Here is a 23,608-nt window from a genome sequence, read left to right as displayed (position 1 = left end):
ACTACCAGAAGGATGTGGATGCTTTGGAGAGGGTACAGAAAAGGTTTACCAGGATATTACCTGGTTTGGGGGATTTTAGCTATGATGGGGTGGCACTGTAACTAAGTGGTTAGCACTGCTGCCTCGCAGTGCCAGGGACCCGGTTTCCATTCCCACCTTGGGTGACTGTGTGGAGTTTGCACATTCTCCCTATATCTGCGTGGGTTTCTTCTGAGTGCTCTGGTTTCCTCCCACAATCCAAAGATGTGCAGGTTAGGTGAATTGGCCATGCTAAATTGGCTATAGCTTTCAGGGATGTGTAGGTTAGGTGCATTAGTCAGGGGTAAATGTAAAGTAATAGAGTAGGTGAATGGTCTGGGTGGGCTACTCTTCAGAGTGTCAGTGTGGAACCTGTTGGGCCAATCGGCCTGTTTCCACACTGTAGAGATTTTATGATTCTTTGAAGAAAGGTTGGCTTGACTGGGGTCACTTTCACTGGAATGCACAAGGTTGGGAGTGAGTTAATAGAAGTTTATAAGATTGTGAGTGACATTGATAGATTGGAAAATATGAGGCTTTTTTCCCCAGGATGATGGGGCCAATTACTAGGGGACACAGGTTCAAGTTGCAAGGGGGCAAGTTTGAAAGAGACATGCAAGGCAAGGTTTTCACACAATGAGTGGTGAGCGCCTGGAAATTATTGCCAGAGGTGATGGTGGAATAGTCACAATAGCAACATTCAAAAAGCACTGGATAAATACATGAAAAGGAAGGGAAAATAGGGATACGGATTATTTAAGTGAATGACAATTTTAGCATTGAAGGGCAAAATATGGCAGCACAGGCCTGGAGGGCCTATTCCTGGGCTGTATTGTTCATTGTTCTTTAGATGGTATGAAGTACGCAAAGTGTGAAGTTATCCATTTTCGAAAGTTGTTTGATAGAAGACTGGAAAATGCTTGCATTTAGAGGAAATTGGATGTCCATGAAGAACAGTTAACATGTAAATACACAAACTAGAAGGTATGTGAGCCCTTGTTACAAATGGATTGAAGTATAGAATACAGGCATCTTCTACCCCTACAAGACAATGAAGCCACCCTGGTGTAGGATATAAATTTTGGTCTACATTAGAGTGGTGCTGGAAAAGCACAGCAGGTCAGGCAGCATCCGAGGAGCAGGAAAAATTTAAAAAAAAAAAATCGATGTTTCGGGCAAAAGCCCTTCATCAAGAATAGAGGGACCCTGCCTCTATTCCTGATAAAGGGCTTTTGGCCGAAACATCGATTGTCCTGCTCCTTGGATACTGCCTGACCTGCTGTGCTTTTCCAGCACCATTCTAATCTAGACTCTGGTTTCCAGCATCTGCAGTCCTTGCTTTTACCTATAATTTTGGCCTCCTTAAGGAAGGACATACTTGTCCTGAAGAGAGTCAAAGGTTCACCCCTAATTAGGAATTGTCCTAAAGAGAGATTGAATAGATTAGGACTATATTTCAGAGTTTTGAAAAAATGAGAGGTGACATGATTGAAACATAAAATTCATAAGGAACTTGGTAGGCTAAGTACTTCCTGTTCTCCAGTGGAATGCACACCCTGTTTCATGCAAGAACTCTATTTCTCATACCCTGGACAAACATGTGGAGAATGTATCTGCTGCGAGTTCAGGGTTTGATAAGCTGCTGTTAATCTGATGGATTTGCAAGGTTGAGAGTTATATGGATAATAGATTTCCAGGTGTGGCTACCTAGCAGTTTAAGGGAGGCAAAAGAGGAAATGAGTGGCCACCAGCTAAATTGCATTTCACTTACAAACTGTATACAGGTCTGAAGAATACTAGTCTTATCGCTCCTCTGGGGAGCACAGTCAGAGAAATTAACAAATGTCACCATGGATGACTCAGCTTTCCAGGACAGAAAATTAATCAATTGAAATCAAGTGTAATTGGAGTTTTTCAGTTGTTAGAATCGGAGGCTTTTCTACAGATAAGAGATATGAATCAAGAGCAGGATATGTCCTCTCTTGTGCCAGGGCTAAGGAGGACGTGGAGGTGCCAGTATTTGACTGGGTGAACAAAGTCAAAAATTACATGACACCAGGTTAGAATCCAACAGGTTTATTTGGAGGCAGTTTCAAATAAACCTGTTGGACGAGAACCCAGTGTTGCATGATTTTTGAGAGGGTTAAGAATGCCATTGGCTACAGAGCACTTTGAAGGGGGAAGGTGCGAACACTCAGTGGTCATTATTAGTATCAAGTACTAAGGACTTAGGTAGGAATAGGGAGGAGTTTCCTCATGGAGGTAAAAACAATGCCTGCAGATGCTGGAAATCAGATTCTGGATTAGTGGTGCTGGAAGAGCACAGCAGTTCGGGCAGCATCCAAGGGGCAGCGAAATCGACGTTTCGGGCAAAAGCCCTTCATCAGGAATAAAGGCAGAGAGTCTGAAGAGATAAGCTAGAGGAGGGTGGGGGTGGGAAGAAAATAGCATAGAGTACAATAGTTGAGTAAGGGAGGGGATGAAGGTGATAGGTCAGGGAGGAAAAGGAGATAGGCAGGTAGTCCGGACAAGTCATGGGGACAGTGACATGGTTGAAGAGCTTCAGGGCAGAGGAAATGACCTGGGAGTTGCAGTGGGAGAAGGACTCCGAGGAAAACCACCTATCCACTCCACCCTCTCAGCCTGAGCAATTAGGGGGGTCATGGCTTTGTTGAGCATAAATCTTTTCAACCCAGTAACTTCTTTGTTAATAGCAGAGCTGATGTAAGTAATCTAGTCAATATGACTTGGAGGTGCTGGTGTTGGACTGGGGTGGACAAAATTAAAAATCATACAGTACCAGGTGAAAGTCCAACAGGTTTATATGGACGCAGTAACCTTCAGAGCATTGTTACTTTATCAGGTGGTTGTGGAAGATAAGATCATGATCACAGAATTTATAGCCAAAGGAGGCCAGCGTCATGGAGATGTGATACATTAAACAATTTTCGACAAATCTTTCATCTTTTAGAATGGGATATGCTGGCTTCTGTTCTTTGATATGTAAATCCCAGAACTTCTTTTAAATTACATTCTCGAGATAGCTCAGTTTTTCTAACAATAGATGTGGAGTCTGTCCCAATGTTGAGTCAGACTGACAAGCCCTCTGCTTAGTTTTACATAGATTCATGCAGCTTTTGAGAAAAATAAAATAATTCTGCAAATATTACCCCATAAACTTATGTTTCCGTGTGTACGAGCAGAAGAGTGAGTGAGTGTGCACATAGGCTTCTTTAAGTGTGTGTGTGATGGACTGTGTGTCTGTGAGAGTGCATGTATCGGTTTGAGTGCAGGAGTGTTCATGTGTATATATGAGAGCGCGCTTGCATCGGAGAAAGAGTCTGTATGGGTGTCGGAGTATGGAGGTATGTGTGTGTGCGTGCGTGCGTGCGTGTGTGTGTGTGTGTGTGTGTGTATTACAGCGTACCGTGCGACATGAACCCAAGGCCCCGGTTGGGTTGCCCATTCCCATGGGCACCGAGCTTTGCTATCAGCTTCTGCTCAGCCACTCTGCGTTGTTGCTTGTCCCGAAGTCCGGAGGATGGTCACAGATCATTGAAGGTGGCTGGGCACATTGACAGCAACTAATAAAACATACAAGATCCTAAACTTTATGAATAAGGATATTTTGAGTCCCACATCTGAAGAAGGATACAGAAATATTAGAAAAGGTGCAAAATTCCATAGAATGGTTCCAGGGATGAGACACTTCAGTTCTATGGATAGATCGGAGAATCTAGGACCCTTCCTTTTAAAGCAGCTAGGGATGTTTGCAATTGTAAAGGCAGAAAGAAATCATTTCTATTGGCAGGAATTTAACACCAGAAGACACTGATTTAAACTGATTAGAAAAAGAATCAGAGAAAATAGAGAAAAATCAACTTTATGGATCAAGTGGTTAAAATCTAAAATGCAATCTGGGGGAATGTAGTGGAAGCAGATAAAATTGTGGCTTTCAAAACGAAATTGGAGTAATAATATAAAGAACGATTTTCAAGGAGGAAAATTCAAGGGATGAGATTCACACAGAGAGCCAGAACAGTATGGTGGGCCAAATTGCCACTCTAAGATTGTTTAATACCAAAAATACTTCTTTAATTTTGAACTGTACACTGTAGGCTAAATGGAAACTACTAATGAAGTGTACTGTGATATTAGCAACGAAATTTTCAATATTGAATCTGTTCCTCCATAATTTAAATTATAATCAGAGCATGCCTCAAAAATCAATGCTATGAATATTGAAATATAATTTTATTTGTTAAAAAATCAAATTCCAACCATGATGCATAATATTGTATTATTTCATTTAAAGATACAACAGTACAATTACTCACCAATCTTAAAGGTATTTGAGCCTGATCAGACTACTAGGAAGATAATGTTTCACTTGCTCTGTTGGTTTTGCAGAAACCATGTGTAGCCTCAACCTTGCTTCAGTTAAGAAAATCAGACCATAAAATTTCCCAGGATTAGGCACAAACTGACAATCAAATGAAAAGTGGGATTTTTAAAAAATCACTTTGTTGTGATGTCTGTGAAATTAAATATCTTCATTAATCAGGAAGAGCAATATGACACCGGTTGATCACTGTGGTTAGGACAATTTGAATATCAGCTCACCTACATCACAGTTCTAATACAGGTTTATAAAAGTAACTATTACTGAACTTTAATAATGGATTAATAATGAAAACATTTGTATTATTGAACTTTGTCAATTCAGTGAAAATATATTTAAATATTGGAAATAATTTCTATTAAATAATCAAATGTTGTCACAATGGATCGAAAAATATAGCAATTTCCTTCAGATGGTTTCCAAAATTGAGTCTGCTGAAAAAGTTCCAAGAATGTATGACAACATGAATATCTTTCCATTGTTCATTCCGTACAGGAAAGCACTGCATTGCTATTTGACAGCATCAGCACCAAGGATGAAGTTTTCCCAAAGGAATTAAACAGGAACGCACATGGATAATTCTTTGCCATAGCCTTTCACCCCACAACAGAATATCAGCTGCAACATGAATTATAAGCAAAGAGTTTAACAGTAAATTGCCTTCAATAGTAGTTGAAACATAGAACATAGTCATTCTGTACATTATAAATTAGCTTCAATCAATATAATAAGAAAATAATGTAAATTTTTATACTTTTGCAGAACTTTGACCTCATTCTGGTAAATCGGTGTTCAGATTGCTACCACTTTATAAGTGCTTAAAGTATGTTGCATGAGGCGGCACAGGAAAATTTAATATTGGAAAAGTGAACTCCACAGAAATTGCAAATCATGAAGGTGGTTTGAAATTAACTTTCAATTCTTCTTTTTAAAAAAAGTATTAAAAACATCAGTTTAGGTGAATGGAAACAAATTTAAAACCCCCGAAATGCCAGTTGAGACCTGAATCTATTTTATTCTCCAAACAGTAATGAGTGAAAACAAGTGCAGATTTCAAGTGTCTATTACTTTAATATTTCACCGAAGTGTTATTTGTAGCTTTTTGCAAAAATACCATTAAGCACAGTGAAAAGTTAATAGGATTTATGGGTAAGTTTGCTTTTCAAACAAATGCAAAATATAAAATTAACTATAAATGTAAACCTGGTTATAATTCTTTAACCATACTGAATTCACAAATACAAGTATTTGTACTTACAGTAGTTCTTAGAATCAGTGATTTGACTGAAGAGTGTGAGGTTATCATATAATTCACAAACATCTCAAAAGGTGAACATGCCACTATGAAATGTTTTGTTGTAATGGAGATGAATTTATCAAATCAACTTAATAGCATTCATACTGAAGTAATAAGTACCTATAAAGTCAAAGTGTATTTCAGGTCGCAATTGATATTACAATTTCATTTTTCCTATAAACAAAATTTAACCTGAGAGGAATCTATTCAAATAATATATTTAAGTTCAGTGGCTCTACTTTAGTTCACGGAAAAAAAAAAATCTGTCCTCTCCCTTAATCCTCATGATAATGAATGCTAACAAATAGAACTCCACACGATATAAAGTTACTTTGAACGGAAACTAGTATTTACATCATAAACATTGGTTCATCTCATTGAACAGAATACACTGGTATTATTAGGAAACTATCAGACAAAATAGACACTCTGTAACTGGGGTTTCTGTAGAACAAATAATCCCTATATGAAAATAAACTCACTGAATTAGCAACATTACTTGAATGACTGTACAAATCCAAATAGATTTTGATACAATCAACATTGTCAGCCGCAAGTTTCACATATTACCAAATGATTTTCGGATGACTGACAACTCAAAGCAAACTATTGGTGTGAAAGTTTTGACAGTAACACAAAGCAATAAATTATAGTGAAAATATGGAGGTGTTTTAAGAGTGCGGATAAAATGTCCATGTTTATGTCAACAATTTCCGGAAAGTTTTATCTCAAATTTGAGAGGGATCTGCAATGAAAGATGGTTAGTTTCACCAGTCATGTTAGCATGTAACACTATGATAGATACAAGAAGCAAAAGAGAAGATCTGACTCAACTAATTAGTTGTGTCAATTACTTTGCGTTTAGTGCCCAGAAGTCATCATACTCCTATCCATACTGCTAGATATAAAAGAAAATTATTCAAAAATACATCTGCAGGTCAGGTTGCAATATTTGCATAGATTTGAAGTCAACAACAAAATGTACTGTCTGAAGCTGCAAATGTTTTGGATACCCACGAGGTCATAATCCTGTAGCTTGCAACAATGCAATCCATTGATGTTTTCAAAACCAAAGCATATCATTACAATTGATCGGTTCCTTTTATAGGCAAAGATTAAAGTCATATTTTGGAACCATAAGATGAAGTGTTCTCACTTAAACAATCTGACAATTTCTATACTGACCTAAAAGAAGGTTAAATTCTCAAATGAAAGATTTTAACGAACAACTTGAAAAGACAATGAGAAAAAAACCAACAGCATTAAAGCTTAAGTTAATGGCAATAGAATGGTGTCAATTATAAGTTTATCTTTGAAGTATTTTTTTAAAAAAAATTTCATTTCTAATGGTCCTCTCAGAAATGTCATTATTTCGAAGAAAGCTTGCTTGTCTGGAGCGGGGTCAGCAGTAGTCAATGCTATTGGCAAAGCTGATTTTAGGTGAACCACCAAATTACAGCCAAAGCTGTGGTAATGCCATTCAGGATCGCCATGTTGTAGCCCATGTGGAATGAATGACCTGTTAATTTCCTGAAAACAGAAAATTGAAAATTATATTTAAGCACTAGATACCTTTGAGGCCTAAAATCACTATTCAAATCATGGTATCAAACATATGTACTGAATCTAACATTGAACCCTTAGAACATAGCATTATTTTTTGCATCTCAAAAAAAAACTTAGCTCCTAGTTTGTATGAAGTGATTTTGATTGGTTTCAAAATCTGAAATGTCAGATACCTACTTCAAAGAAATCTTATAATTCATTTACTTTAGCAGTGCCCGAGTCCAGTGCAAACACTTCTGTGGACTGAAAATTTTTTTAAAAATTTATTCCAAAACAGTGTATCTGGGTTTTCTTCAAAATTTCAATACTTTTGTGGAAGTCATTTTTGCAAACATCAAAATATTTGATGAGGAAGTTCACACAAAAACATTAAAGTTCTCAGAAAATAGAAGGTTATAAAGCATGAAAGCAAAAATCAAAGCAATGTACCTGATTGAAATTGGAGCATTTTACAAGTTGCACAATACTACAGCAGGATTTTCATATTGCTGATAGTACATTCACCCACAACTTTACTTGATGCAGAAGTTCCATTAGGGCATATGATTAGATTAGATTTTCTCATGTGGAAACAGGCCCTTCGGCCCAACAAGTCCACACCGATCCTCCGAAGAGCAACCCACCCAGACCCATTCCCCTATATTTACCCCTGACTAATGCACCTAACACTACGGGCAATTTAGCATAGCCAATTCACCTAACCTGCACACCTTTAGATTGTGGGAGGAAACCAGACCACCCAGAGGGGTCCCACGCAGACACGGGGAGAACGTCTGTGTGGAATTTGCAGTCACCTGAGGCTGGATTCAAACCTGGGACCCTGGTGCTGTGAGGCAATAGTGCTAACCACTGAGCCACCGTACCGCCCATGATGCAGGTGTCAGCCACTTCTTTAGCAAACTTGCCAATTGATAGCCTGGTCCTGGTGGGGTTTGCTTCTTCTATCTACAGAAGCTTGCTGCACCCACTCACTGGGACCTCTTTCTCCTTATAATGATCAGTACCACAAAACATCAATGATTTGTCCATCAGCAATGCTGATGCAAGCACTGGATTCACTGCTTGCAGTTGCAACAAAGAACTCTCCACCTCAAAGAAGTTGCTACTTTAGTCAGTTGTTGGTACCCACATTTCTTACAGAAACTCAGCACCCACAGACCAGTCAAATCGGGAACATTCCTCGTCACAAAGGACATTTCGGCACTCTACACCAGCGTACCCCACGATGACAGCATTGCTGCAACAGCCTCTGTATTCAATACCAACAATTGCCAATCTCAGAGCACCATTTACAACTCATCTGCCTCATCCTCAATCATGTTTTCACCTTTGACAACCAGTTCTTCACCCAAACACACGGAACAGCCATGGGGACCAAAGTTACACCCCAATATGCCAATTTTCATGTACAAGTTCGAATAAGACTTCTTTGCTGCACAGGACCTCCAACCAGGACTACACATCAGATATACTGATGACATTTTCTTACCCTAGACCCATGGCAAGGAGTCACTGAAAAAAACTACACAGTGATATCAACAAGTTTCAATCAACCATCAGACTTACCATGGACTACTCTTTAGTATCTATCTCATTCTTGGACACATACATTTCTACCAAGGACTGGCAATACCTCACTTTACTGCAAACACATGGATAACCTCACGACACCACACTTCTCTAGCTTCCACCCTAAACATATTAAAACAGCTGTCCCCTATGGGCAAGCCCTACATAGAGACAGGATGCATTCAGATAAGGAAGATCATGACACACACCTGAAAGTGTGAAAGGACGCCCTTATAACCACAGGGTACGATACTCAACTCATCAATCGCCAGTTCCAACGTGCCACAGTGAGAAACCATAATAACCTCCTCAGGAGATAGGCATTGGATGTAACTGATAGGGTACCCTTTGTTGTCCAGTACAGGTACACAATCCTAATATCTGAAACGCACGGGGCCAGCTGGTTTTTGGGATTCAGATTTTTCTCAAATTCGGAATAAGTAACAGTTTAACGGTGAAATTTTTAAAAATCTTACCGAACAGCAGACGCACCTGTGAGTACTACTAGCCCTGAGAAAGAATTGACGCCTGCTCATGCTGGGTCACGCTGCGAAATGGGTCAAGTGAATGTGGAGTTAGATTAACTGTTTGCATGCCAAACAACCTTGTTATGGAGAAAAAAAATCTTCATGAGAAAACTTCGGATTTTGAGATTTTGGATAAAGGATTGTGTACCTGTAACTTCCCAGCTGCAAAGAAACTACACCATGTTCTTCGCAGCCTGCAACACATTATTGATGAGGATGAGCACCTCGCCAAGACCTTCACCACGCCTCCACTTCTTGCCTTTAAACAACTGCCAAACTTTAAGCAGACCATTGTTTGCAGCAAACTGCCCAGCCTTCAGGACAACATCGATCACAACACTGTACAACCCTGTTAGGGCAAGCACTGCAAGACATGTCAGAGTGTTGACATGGATACTATCATTAACGTGGGGACACCACCCACCATGTACACGGCAGGTACTCATGTGACTTAGCCAGCGTTGTCTATCTCAAATGCTGCAGGCAAAGTTTCCAAGGCATGGTACATTGGCGAAACAAAGCAGATGCTACGACAACAGATGAATGAACACCGCGCAACAATTGCCAGACAGGGATGTTCCCTCCCAGCCAGGGACACTTCAGCAGTCAGGGACATTTGGCCTCGGATCTTTGGGTGACCATCCTCCAAGGCTGACTTCAGGATATATAATAATGCAGAGTGGCTGAGAAAAAGCTGATAGCCAAGCTCGATATCCATGAGGATGGCCTCACCAGGAACCTTGGGATCATGTCACACTACATGTGACCCCACTACACTAGACACACACACACACACACACACACACTCTCTCTCTCCCCATCTCCTTCACATGCACGCACACAAGTGAATAGGGTGAATTTGCATTTGCAGAATTGTAACTGCAGATACATTCTATTTCATTCAAAAAGCACAAAATCTGCAGGTAATCAATCCACGCAACGTTTAATAAATTGCTATTTTGGAAATAGAACCAGACTGACTCAACATTTGGATATTGACACACTAACCTCATATCTTTAATGCATTGTCTGAGCTGAGATGTCACTTTTTTTTTTAAATAAAAAACTTTGTTATCTCAGATATGTAACTGGAAAGAAGTTCTGGGATTTACATATTAATGAACTGAAACCTGCAACCCATTCTAAAAGATGAGAGACTTAACAGCAATCCAAATTTGTTCAATATATCATATCAGATGCATGAAACTATGATCTTTTGCCATAAATTTTGTGTTTTATGATCCTGCTCCAGAGCTATCTGATGAAGCAGAAGCACTCTGAAAGCTAGTATTTTCAAATAAAACTTTAGGACTATAACCTGTGATTTTTAACTTTGTCCACCCCAATCCAACACCTGCACCTCCACACATTGATAGTGACAGGTATACAGTTTCCTCTGCTGTTACCAAGCACAACAAATGGATTATACTTTCAGCTCCTCCCTGGATGCTAGTAGATCACACAGCATCTAACAAAAGTGGCATGCAAGCATTATGTACAACACTGCTTGATTTCATATCACAAGTTACTACAGTATCTAATGGCTGAACCATGCACACTGCACAGAATATATTTTCAACAACATTCTTCGCTCCATAACGACTTATGTCATATCCAGTAAAAAGCATCCTGTATTTAAACTTCTAAAACATGAACTGAATTCAGGTTGGAATCTTCAGGAACTGACTTTTCTTTTTAAAATGGACATTAGAATGCAAAGGATTGCGACAGGATCACCTCACATTCTGTGAATTCATCAAATTTCATTAAACTATCGTACTTGCAAAGGAATTTCTATTCTTCACTTTCTAAGTTGTAGCCTTGGAAGACCCTCAAAATCTCTCAAACACCAGATTGCCTCAATGACTGTTCACTTTTTGGGAGTGCAATCGCCTCCTAAAATGGAGAACTCTATGATTCCAGAGACTGACCCAAAGTGTCTAAGTCTTGATACGATTTCAGCTTTAAACAACAAGATCAAGAAAATACTGCTTGTGGGTTTTATTCACTCCACCCTCTAAACTCAATAGCTCTGAGGCATTTTTCCCCCAACCTTAATCCTTTCCCACAACATATAACCAGTATTTCTTGAGACTTCCAAGCTCTAACCATCAGGCTTGTGACAAGGCGTGTTACCTGTACTCACTTGTTTTTCTTCAGCATTTTCTTGCTCCAAACTGCAATTAATTCCTCTCCCAAAAAACACACCCAGATCAACCGAAACCCACAGAACCTTAAGCCCGCTTAAATTCATGATGATATAGCCATCTCTAACCCAGCCTTAACCTGACTCTGATTAGATTGGTTTAGTCTACACCACACCAATCCTCCGAAGAGTAACCCACCCACACCCATTTCCCTCTGACTAATGCACCTAACACTATTTAGAATGGCCAATTCACCTGACCTGCACACCTTTGGATATGGGAGGAAACTGGAGCACGCAGAGGAAACCCATGCAGCTACGGGGAGAATGTGCAAACTCCACACAGACAGTCATCCAAGGCTAGAATCGAACCTGGATCCCTGGTGCTGAGAGGCAGCAGTGCTAGCCACTGAACCACCGTGATGTTAAGCCTCACTTACTTACAATTCTTTTTTCTAATCTGATGGAGCAAATGGGTTTGACAGCCTTTCCAAATTCACTGAACATTCTAAAATGTTTTAGCTTCAACTCCAAACAATCTTTCTGAACTCTTACTGCAAGAAGTGCAGACAGCCCTTCTCACAGCTCAGCTAGCCCACATGCTGTATCCATGCAAACCTTTATAGCTGTTACCAAAGTAATATGGTATCAACTTTAAAGTGCTTCATAGCATTTACACCATTTTCTGCAGGGAAAGTTTAACTGCAAAAACAAAATTATATATAAATACACATGATCTCTGAAATAAAGGCAACAATCTACAAATACTGGAAATCTATAACAAAGATAATGCTGCAGACACTCAGTGGTCTGGCATCTATGGAGGGAAAAACAGAGTTAATGGTTCAAATCCAGTAATCCTCTTCTTCAGAGTTCTCAACAGTCATCATACTGGACTTGAAATGTTAACCTGTGTGTTCTCTATGCAATTATTCAAGTGTCATAAACACGTTACTGCAAGTATAGCTATATATATTAAGATTTAATGAGTGCTTTTTGGTGGAGAATGTAATTTTCTTGCTACATCAATTTGAAATTTTCCCTCAAGATAGTCAAAAGCCCATTCTTGCCAATGTGAGATTCACAACCACCTTTGCAGAAGTGAAAACATCACAGCCGAGAAAGATTTCAAGATGAAACCAAAAATGCAGAGCACACTGTATACTTCAGGAAACAATCTCATGAACCATAATGATCAGGTGTCTCAAAAACAATTTGGAGATAGTCTTTAGATAAAAATTCCACACTTCTTAAAAGCGACTATGAGATTTATTTCCATATTTATTAAATATTAAACTGAATTCTATTCACGGGCAATGGAAAATACATTGGATTATATAGGTCAACAGCACAGAAATACACAGTATTTGGCCTAAATGGGCCGTGACAGTCTTCACATTCCACTGGTCTCCTCCCAGCTTTCTCATTTAAGCATGCCACCAGAAAAGTCTATTCCCATCGCCTTCATGTGCTTATCAAGCTTCCCCTTAAAGCCTGCAATCTAGCATCTGAAAGGAAGTGGCTGTAGAGATTGTGGATGGTAGTAATCTTTCTAAATTTCCTACATCTGGAAAGGTCACAGTGGATTGGAGAACTGAAATTGTAACACGAGTACTTAAGAGCGGGAAACAAAAAGCAGGAAACTGTAAGCAAATTAATCTAACATCAGTCAGTGGGAAGATGCTAGAATCAGTTATTAAAAAGGTATCAGCAGGCCTTTTACAAAATCATAACACAATCAAGCAGAGCTAACATGGTTTTTGTAAAAGAGAATTGTGTTTGACAAGTTATTAGAGGTCTTTGATGTGGCAAGCAGGCTGAATAGTGGGGAAACCAGTACATGTGGTATATTTGGATTTGCAAGAGGCACACAATAAGGTGCCATGTATGATTATTACACAAGACAAGATGAGAAATTCCTTCTCTGATGGTCATTAATCTTTGGAATTCTCTGCAGAAGAGAACAATGGAGACTAGGTCACTGAATATATTGAAAGTCTTGTTGAATAGTTTTCTGATCAAGGCAGTTATGGATTACAGGAAACGGGCAGGGAAACGTAGCAACAGCTATAATCAGGTCAGACATGATCTTATCAAATAGCCAAATGCCTTACTCCCACACCTAATTCTTATAAGCCTATCCAATTGAATCACTCCTTGTGGTAACAAATTGCACATTCTCAAAACTCTTTGGATAAAGCAGTTTACTTTGAATTCATAATTTGATTTGTGTGTAACAGTTTAATATTGATGATCTTCTAATTATAATTCCTCTCCATCCCATAAGGGGAAATATTCTCAGTATCCATTCTATGAAAGTTAATTCTAAAGACTTCCAATCAGTTACTCCTCAATCTTCTGCTTGAGAGAAAAGAGACAAAGGCTGTTAAACTCTTTCCTGATGTATATACCCAGGCAATTTCAGGAACAAACTTGGAAATCTTATTACACTCTCTCCTGTGCCTGAATATCCTTTCATAATATAATTACCAGAACATTTCACAATACTCTAATTGTAGTGTTGAGGTTTGATACAGTTTTATTACAATATTTTATTTTCAATTCCTTCCAATCGAAACAAACTCAGCTCAACAGTGTTAAAGGCAATAACAGGCAATCTAATGCACTAAATCAAAAATTCAACTGCAACTGAAACAAAAATGTTTTGGTTATATGCTATTTTCACTGCAACGCCTTTTGTCCTCATCATAGAACAATTTCATTTGGTTAACAGTATTCCCTGTTAGGAAGTCTTTTTTATTCATTTGTGGGTTTTGCTAGCTGGCCAGCATGTACCGCCTGTCCCAACTTGCCTTCGAGAAGTGGTGGTGAGCTGCCTGCTTGAACCGTTGTTGTCCACCTGCTATGGGTTAACTCTTAGGGAGGGAATTCCAGGATTTGGACACAGCAACAGTGAAATAACAGCAATATATTTCCAAGTCAGAATGGCGAGTGGCTTAGAAAGGTGGTGGTAGAATATGGTGGTATTCTCATATAGCTGCTTCCCTTGTCCTTCTAGATAAAAGTGATCGTGGGTTTGGAATGTGAATTTCTGCAGTGCATCTTGTAGATAGTACACACTGCTGCTCTGAAAGGTAGGATGTTTGGCCCTACATCACAACATATCCTCAAAAAAAAGGTTATGCTAAAGGATATTCTAACAAATTGGAATTACCTGACGAACAAGCATTTTACTGGTTTCTTTAAAATAAATCAGAACCATAACTACATCATATGTTAAAGTCTAGAAGGAAATACCAGCAGTCCCTGGGTTGTGAACAGGTTCAACTGCAGAGTTAGTTTGCAAGTCGTTTTGTACACAGGTCAGAACAAAATGCAGGACCATATAAAGTAGCCATTCATAAGTGCAAGAAATGTTCCAATGTCAGATGTTTAAAATTACATGCCTGTAAGGGACTGCATTCATAAATGTGTGTGTTCTTAATCAGATGTTCATAAATTGGGGACGCCCCGTAACTCACAGAGCTGCAATGTCAACTCTTTCCCTATGTAAATGCTGCCTGATCAGAATATTGACAGCATTTCCTATTTATAATTCAGAATTCCAGCATTTTGCTTTGGTTGTTGTATTCATAACTAAATACTACTCACAAGCAATTTACTTTTTTCCCCACATAGAATCAAGCTGCAGTTACAGAATTGGTGAAAGCTTAAGCAGGTGTGTAACTGTCTCATCTCAACAGTGCACTTGATGCTTCCTGCTACACGGTGGACTAATTGACAAGGGTCTGTAAAATCAGACCTTCCGACTTTTCGCTTCTGTGAGAGAGCGCGCGCGCATGTGAGAAAGAGCGAGAGCGAGATTTAAGTGAATGATAAGACAACCTTTGGATATTTTCAATATTACAGCCTTGAACACTGCCAAATTCAAGCAGCTGGACAGCTACATTTGCCACAATCAAATCAATCTAACTTCAGTCGTCATACCATATGGACAGTCAAGCTGGCCCATAGTTTAGTATTAATGAAGCACAAAGATAAAATAACAGTAGAAAAAAAATAGAATATTTACTGAGGCAAGATTTGCCAATTAGCAGAATTTCATCCACTTCAGGGAAGTATTTTAATTTTGATTTCTTTCTTTGTTGGCAAATTCTGAAAAAAAATTAGATGTAGCCACACAAAGAATTCCCCACAGCTACTTTGCTGACCTTCAATACAATTACCCCACAAATGATAATGTCCAAATACTTGGAGGTGTAGAATCAATTGTTCTTTGCTTAGAAAGAAATGTCTTCACCATGACTAAACTGCAAAATGATAAAATACATTCTACAAGGATAATCTGTGTTATGCTACTGTTATGTTTGAAGTTTTCAAACTGTATAGAGGAAACTAAAAAAGTTACAAGAACAGAGTAGGCAGCACTTCAGCTCTGAAGGCACGATACAGATGTTAATACTGTTTTGGATTCCAAACAGGCCCTAAATACAAAATAATCATAAGCCCCAATTTTCACAATTAATGGAGAGAGATGGCAGCCTCTCATGCTCGCTATCCAATTAAAGATGCTGGTTACAGCTCTCGAAGCTGAAAGGGGAATAAGAAGCCTCAGACCCCAAAATATAGGGTGCAGGAAAGTAGAACAACATATCCTGCAGACAGGTCATCACAGGTGGTTTGGAAGTGGCGGCAGGGGGAAGGAAGCAAAGTGAGAACAAAAGTTATAAAAAGGCATACCCAGCAGTAAACACAAAAACAAAATAACTGAAAATAACTACAGATTAACTAATTTGCTTGGTGTCACAAATTATGGCTACACTCTCAAATAATCTACTTACTCTCCACAGCATTGTTGAATGGTAAATTCCTGAACTTAAACTGGAGCTCAAGGCTTCCCTTCATGACATCAAGACAGGGGAGGTAATGTCTCATGATAATATCGCTAGACTGTTATTTCAGAGAGCCAGGGAGTGTTCTGGGGACCTAGGTTCTAATGCCACCCTGACAGATGATGGACTTTTGTGTCAATAAACCGTCTAATGATGACCTTGCAGATTGTCAGAAAAACCCATCTGTTTCACTAATGTCCTTCAGGGAAGGAAGCTGCCATTCTCAGCTGGTTTGGCCTACATTTTACTCCAGACCCACAGTAATGCAGTAGACTCTTAACTGTCCTCTGGGCAATTAGAGATGGGCAATAAATGCTGGTCTATCCAATGATGTCCATATCTCATGAATGAATTAAAAAAAAATTGTTATAATTTGTGCAGTAAAAATTCACAAATGCAAATTAAACAGCATGTAGATGTAATGTATGAACTTAATAAATCATTCCAATGCATTGGCAAGCAATGTCATCAATCAAAGCTTCTATTTTCATTGAAGCCTGATAAACTGGATTTGCTCCAGGAGTATTTTTCCTCTGCAGAGACCAAATAAAATAGAAAACTTTGCATAATTGAAATCTTGTACAAAGCAGACAATGCTAAAACACTTGAGCACGCGGGACTCCGTGCTCTACGGCCTGTTCTCCGGGACGCACACCGAGACGAACATTAACTGTGCCTGGAGGATCATCAACTCGGTGAAGGATGCTCTCTGGGTGGTCCGAAACCTGTAGATCTTCCAGCTGAAGGAGTTGACCCCGACTGAGTGTTGCATACTGGCACATTCCAAGGTCCAGGACTACGTGTTGAGGGACGCGCTGAAGCTTGGGGCAGCTGCCGCCAAGGCGCGGTGGGGAAAGACCACTGTCTAACATCTGCCTGCCTAAGACGAACAGGGGGCCCATGCAGTCATTTGGGCTCCGCTGGCGCCTCAGCTCAATGTAATCGCACCAACCTGTGAATAGGAATGATTACCCTGTTTTGATACGCAAAGAAATGGAATGTTTACAGAATGATGACATGTCCAATTGTATAGATTAAATATATATGAATAAAGTATATTTTTGAAATAAAAAAAATCAGGCTGAAGCATTCGCAGCAAACGTCAGCCAAATGGCGAGTGAATGATCCCTCTCAGTCTCCTCCAATCCCTAGTATTACAGATACTAGTCTTCAGCCAATTTGAATCACTCAAAGACTATGGGCTCTGACAACATTCAAGCAATTGTACTGAAGACTTGTGCTCCAGAACTTGCAGCTCCCCTAACCAAGATATTGCAGTACAGTTACAATATTGGCAATTTTGAAAATTTCTCAGGTCTGTCCAGTACATAAGAAGCAGGGCAATTCTAGCCTAGCCAATTACTGCCCCAGTTTACTCTCAATCATCAGCGAAGTGATGGAAGGTATCATCAACTGTGCTATGAAGCAATACCTGCTCCATAATAATTTGGATTCCGCCAGGGCCACTCAGCTCCTGACCATGTTGCAGCCTTTGTTCAAGCATGGACAAAAGAGCTGAATTAAAGAGGTGAGAAGGACAATTCTTGACATCAAAGGGGCATTCGACCAAGTGCAGCATCAAGTAGCCCTAGCAAATCTGGAATCAATGGGTTTCGGGGACAAATACTCCATTGGGTGGAATCATACCTAGCATGTAGGAAGATGGCTATGGTTATTGGAGGTCAGTCACCTTAGCTCCAGTACATCTCTGCAGGAGGTGCTCACGTTAGCGTCCTAAACCTAACCATCTTCAGCTGCTTCAATAACCTTCCCACTGTCTTAAGGTCAGAGTGGGGATGTTTGATGATTGCACAATGTTCAGCACCATTTGTGATTCCTCAGATACTGAAGCAATCAATTTCTAAATGCAACAAGACCTGGACAATATTCAGGCTTGGGCTGACAAGTGGCAATTAACATTCACACCATATAAATACCAGACTATACCCATCACAAGTAAGAGTCAGTCTAACCATCACCCTATAATAGTCAGTCAATGTTGTTACCATCACAATCCCCTATCAACAACCTGGGGGTTACCATTGACCAGAATAAGGGGAAGGTGATGGCCTAATTGTATTATCGCTGAACTCTTAATTCGGAGACCCCGTGAATGTTCTAGGGACAGAGGTTCAAGTCCCACCGGGGACTTTGACTTCAATTTAAAAAAGAAATCTGGTATTAAGAGTCTAATGATGACCATAAAACCATTGCTGAATGTCAGAAAAACACATGTGGGGCAATGCCCTCAACCCACAAACAAATTAAAAAGAAACGTAACCAGTCTCGCCACATAAATAGTGACTATAAGAGCAGGTCAGAAGCTAGGAATACTGTGGTGAGTAACTCCCTTTCAACTCCCCAAAGCCTGCCCACGCAGACAAGGAGAGAATGAGCAAACTCCACACAAACAGTTGCCAAAAGCTGGAAATGAACCTGGGACCCTGGTGTTGTGAGGCAGCAGTGCTAACCACTGAGCCACGGTGTCACAGTAGAGCGAACAGCTAATGGGGAACTTCAAACTAGCGTCTATAACACAGACGAAAACAACACAAATGGACCAAATATTGAACTACAGAAGCAATCATCCCAACATCCACAAACAAAGCTGCATTGGAACATTATTTCAACGAGTCACCAGACACTGCAGCACAGAGGAACTACGCAGAGCAGAGGAAAATCACCTATACAGTGTATTCATAAAGAACGGGTCCCAATGAACACAGTCCACCGGTTTCTGAGCAACAAACCCAAACAAGCAGACAAAACACACCCAGAAATCCTAGCCACTCTCCCCTACATCAAAGATATCTCGGAAATGACTGCCAGACTACTCAGACCCCTTAGCATCATGGTAGCCCACAAACCCACTAACCCATTAAAACAAATGCTAAGGAACTTGAAAGACCCTATACAGATAAACAAAATTAATGTCATTTACAAAATACCGTGCAAAGACTAACAAATACTACACTGGACAAACAGGCAGAAAACTAGCCACCAGGATACATGAACATCAACTAGCCACAAAAAGACATTACCCTCTCTCACGAGTATCCTTGCATACAGATAAGGAAGGATACCATTTAAACTGGGACAACATATCCATCCTACGACAAGCCAAACAGAGACATGCACGAGAATTCGTAGAAGCATGGCATTCCAACCGGAACTCTATCGTGCTATCGTAAGGACAGACTGACTGGCAGAGTGGGTGGGGTGGCCCTGTTGGTAAGGAATGATATTCAGTCCCTTGCGTAAGGGGACCTAGAATCAGGGCATGTAGAGTCAGTATGGATAGAGCTGAGAAATTCTAAGGGTAGAAAGACCCTAATGGGAGTTATCTACAGACCCCCAAACAGTAGCCTGATGTAGTGTGCAAGTTGAATAAGGAGCTGAAATTTGCCTGTCACAAAAATATTACTACAGTTGTTATGGGGTATTTCAACATGCAGGTAGATAGGGAGAATCAGAATGGTACTGGACCCAAGAAAGGGAGTTTGTGGAGTGCCTCCGAGATGGATTCTTAGAACAGCTTGTGCTGGAACCTACCAGGGAGAAAGCAATTCTGGATCTGGTGTTGTGCAATGAACCGGATTTGACCAGGAACCTCAAAGTAAAGGAGCCTTTAGGAAGTAGTGATCAAAATACAATAAGCTTTAATCTGCAGTTTGAAAGGGAGAGGGTAGAATTGCAAGTGACAATATTTCAGTTGAATAAGGGGAACTATGGAGCTGTGAGGGAGGAGCTGGCCAAAGTTCAATGGGATGGCAGTGGAACAACAATGGCAGGTATTTCTGGGTATAATGCAGAAGATGCAGGATCAGTTCATTCCAAAAAGGAAGAAAGATCCTAAGGGGAGGCAGGGATGGTCATGGTTGACGAGTGAAGTTAAGGACCATATATTGACAAAAGGGAAAAAGTATAACATAGCAAAGATGAGTGGGAAATCGGAGGACTGGGAAGCTTTTAAAGAACAAGAGGATAACTAAAAAGGAAATATGCAAAGAAAAAATAAGGTACGAAGGTTACCTGGCCAATATAAAGGAGGATAGTAAAGGCTTTTTTAGGTATGTGAAAAGAAAAAAAATGGTTAAGACTAAAATCAGGCCCTTGAAGACAGAAACGGGTGAATTTATTACGGGAAGAGTTAAATTGGTACTTTAGATCTGTCTTCACTGGGAAAGACACGAGCAATCTCCCAGATGTGATAGTGGCTGAAGGACCTGAACTGAAGGGAATTTATGTTAGGCAGGAAATGTTGTTGGAGAGGCTGTTAGGTCTGAAGGCTGATAAGTCCCCGAGACCTGATGGTCTACATCCCAGGGTACTGAAGAAGGTGGCTCTAGAAATCATGGATGCATTGGTGATCATTTTCCAATGTTCTATAGATTCAGTATCAGTTCTTGCGGATTGGAGGGTGGCTAATGTTGTCCCACTTTTTAAGAAAGGAGGGAGAGAGAAAGCATGGAATTATAGACCAGTTAGTCTGACCTCAGTGGTGGGAAAGATGCTGGAGTCAATTATAAAGGACGAAATTACGACACATCTGGATAGCAGTAACAGGATAGGTCAGAGTCAGCATGGATTTATGAAGGGGAAATCATACTTGACTAATCTTCTGGAATTTTTTGAGGATGTAACCCTGAAGATGGACATGGGAAATCCAGTGGATGTAGTATACCTGGACTTTCAAAAAGCCTTTGATAAAGTCCCACATAGGAGGTTAGTGAGCAATATTAGGGCACATGGTATTAGGGGTAAAATACTGACATGGATTGAAAATTGGTTGGCTGACAGGAAACAAAAAAGAGTAGTGATAAACGACTCCCTTTCAGAATAGCAGGCGGTGACCAGTGGTGTGCTGCAGGGATCAGTGCTGGGACCGCAGCTTTTTACAATGTACATTAATAATATAGATGAAAGTATTAAAAGTAATATGAGCAAATTTGCTGATGACAAAGCTGGGTGGCAGGGTAAAACGTGAGGAGGATGTTAGGAGAATACAGGGTGACCTGGACAGGCTAGGTGAGTGGACGGATGCATGGCAGATGCAGTTTAATGTGGATAAATGTATGGTTATGCACTTTGGTGGCAAGAACAGGAAGGCAGATTACTACCTAAATGGAGTCAAGTTAGGTAAAGGGACAGTACAATGAGATCTAGGTGTTCTTGTACATCACTCAATGAAAGCAAGCATGCAGGTACAGCAGGCAGTGAAGAAAGCTAATAGCATGCTGGCCTTCATAACAAAAGGAATTGAGTATAGAAGCAAAGAGGTCCTTCTGCAGCTGTACAGGGCCCTGGCGAGACTGCACCTGGAATATTGTGCACAGTTTTGGTCTCCAAATTTGAGGAAAGACATTTTGGCTATTGAGGTAGTGCAGCGTAGATTCACAAGGTCAATTCCCGGAATGACTGAAAGATTGGGCTTGTATACCCTTGAGTTTAGAAGGCTGAGAGGGGATCCAATTGAAACGTATAAGATTATTAAAGGATTGGACACTCTGGAGGCAGGAAGCATGTTTCCGCTAATGGGTGAGTCCCGAACCAGAGGACATAGTTTAAAAATAAGGAGTAGGCCACTTAGAACAGAGTTGAGGAGAAACTTCTTCACCCAGAGAGTGGTGGGTGTATGGAATGCTCTGTCCCAGAAGGCTGTGGAAGCCAAGTCTCTGGATATTTTCAAGAAAGAGTTGGATAGAGCTCTCAAGGATCGTGGAATCAAGGGTTATGGGGATAAGGCAGGAACACGATACTGATTGAGGATGATAAGCCATGGTCATAAGAGTGGTGGTGCTGGCTTGAAGGGCAGAATGGCCTACTCCTGCACCTATTGTCTATCAACAAACACATTGACCTGGACCCTATTTATCACAGTAAATGATGTCACCATATGAAATGACATCACCCCACAAAATGACATCACCAACCCAATGAACCCAAACATATAAAGAGAAAGCAGGAATCATCAGCAGTGCTTCATCCGGAGGCTCACTGAAAATTTTATCTAGTCTGTGACGAAACATCTGAAAATGAACCTTCCAGCTCAGTGAGCAAACCTACATCCAGAAAGATACGATGTAAACAGACTTGAGAAGAAAATATTTAGGAAATGTTTCAAATAGTGGGCAAACAGTATGATAAATCTTAAATGGGCAAAGTCTTGAAATTTGGCACTGTTTAATATTTTTTACAAGTATAATAGTTTTGTTCTAATATGAACAGACAAGCCAGTTTAGTATTGACGTAATGCAGAGAATAGAAAGGAATGTAGGGGAAGAGAAAGAACAATGAGTCAAGATTGTTTGTGAACTTTCATGGTTCATTAAGGATGGTTTATTAAGCTGTGAATCTAAAGTGGCCACCTCAAATGTGGAACCTCTTTTAGTTGACATCCTACTACACTCAACAGAATGAATGCTGATTTAAATTACTGGTTTGAAGATCTAAGGAGTCAATGGTCAATTCCCAATTAGATTAGATTCCTTACAGTGTAGGAACAGGCCCTTCGGCCCAACAAGTCTACACCAACTCTCTGAAGAGTAACCCACTCGAACCCCTTTTCCCTTTGACTAATGCACTTAAAACTATGGGCAATTTCGCATGGCCAATTCACCTGGCTTGCACATCTTTGGACTGTGGGAGGAAACCGGAGCACCCAGAAGAAACCCACGAAGACACAGGCATAATGTGCAAACTCCACACAGACAGTCGCCCGAGGATGGAATGAACCTGGGGACCCTGGTGCTGTGAGGCAGCAGTGCTAACCACTGAACCATCGTGCTGCCCCTTAACACATAATATCGCGAACATTTCTGTTAATTACAAGCACAATTTTGTAAACCACTTTCTTTCAAAAATTGACTTCTTCATCTGATTTGTGCCCATGCGTTAAATTCTTATGATGTGAAGTTAAACTGAGACCACAATGAAATGAACCCTAGGTGTTTCCATCCAAATAGCAAAGTGCTACTGTTGAGAGTGACAATGCTAAATTTAAAGAACTTAGCAATGAAGTATACGCACAAATGTAGGCTGTTCTAAAATTGGATAAATTAAAAATAAGCTTTTATCAGAGGAATATTTCATTCATATTAATCAATTAGAAATGTTTAATAGCCATCAATATGAAAGGTTCCTGAAATATTTGAACTCAAATGCAATCTGTCCGGGTACTTGTAACAAGCAACTGACTAGATATTAACCTGGTACTGATACAAAGTTGAA

The 23,608-nt window shown here is 40.0% G+C and overlaps 1 protein-coding gene across 4 annotated transcripts in view; it reads right to left on the bottom strand.

The window, feature by feature from the left end:
- arl6ip6 (ARF like GTPase 6 interacting protein 6) overlaps positions 1-23,608 on the bottom strand; it is a 140,403-nt gene that overhangs the window by 102,738 nt on the left and 14,057 nt on the right. Inside the window, exon 4 of one of the 4 annotated variants that reach the window (XM_043693767.2) lies at positions 7,050-7,247. The exons of the other annotated variants lie outside the window; for them this stretch is intronic. Coding sequence (XP_043549702.1) covers positions 7,154-7,247 — 94 coding nt within the window. The 3' untranslated portion in view covers positions 7,050-7,153. Of the gene's footprint in view, positions 1-7,049; positions 7,248-23,608 lie in introns of those variants that run through there. 4 annotated transcript variants of the gene reach the window in all.

This window comes from Chiloscyllium plagiosum, unplaced genomic scaffold (genome assembly GCF_037043375.1).
Source record: "Chiloscyllium plagiosum isolate Xiang-an unplaced genomic scaffold, Cpla_swu_hap1 HiC_scaffold_7, whole genome shotgun sequence".
Taxonomy (NCBI): domain Eukaryota; kingdom Metazoa; phylum Chordata; class Chondrichthyes; order Orectolobiformes; family Hemiscylliidae; genus Chiloscyllium; species Chiloscyllium plagiosum.
Note: the sequence above shows the minus strand (reverse complement) of the source record. Positions and strands in the feature narration are given on the sequence as shown.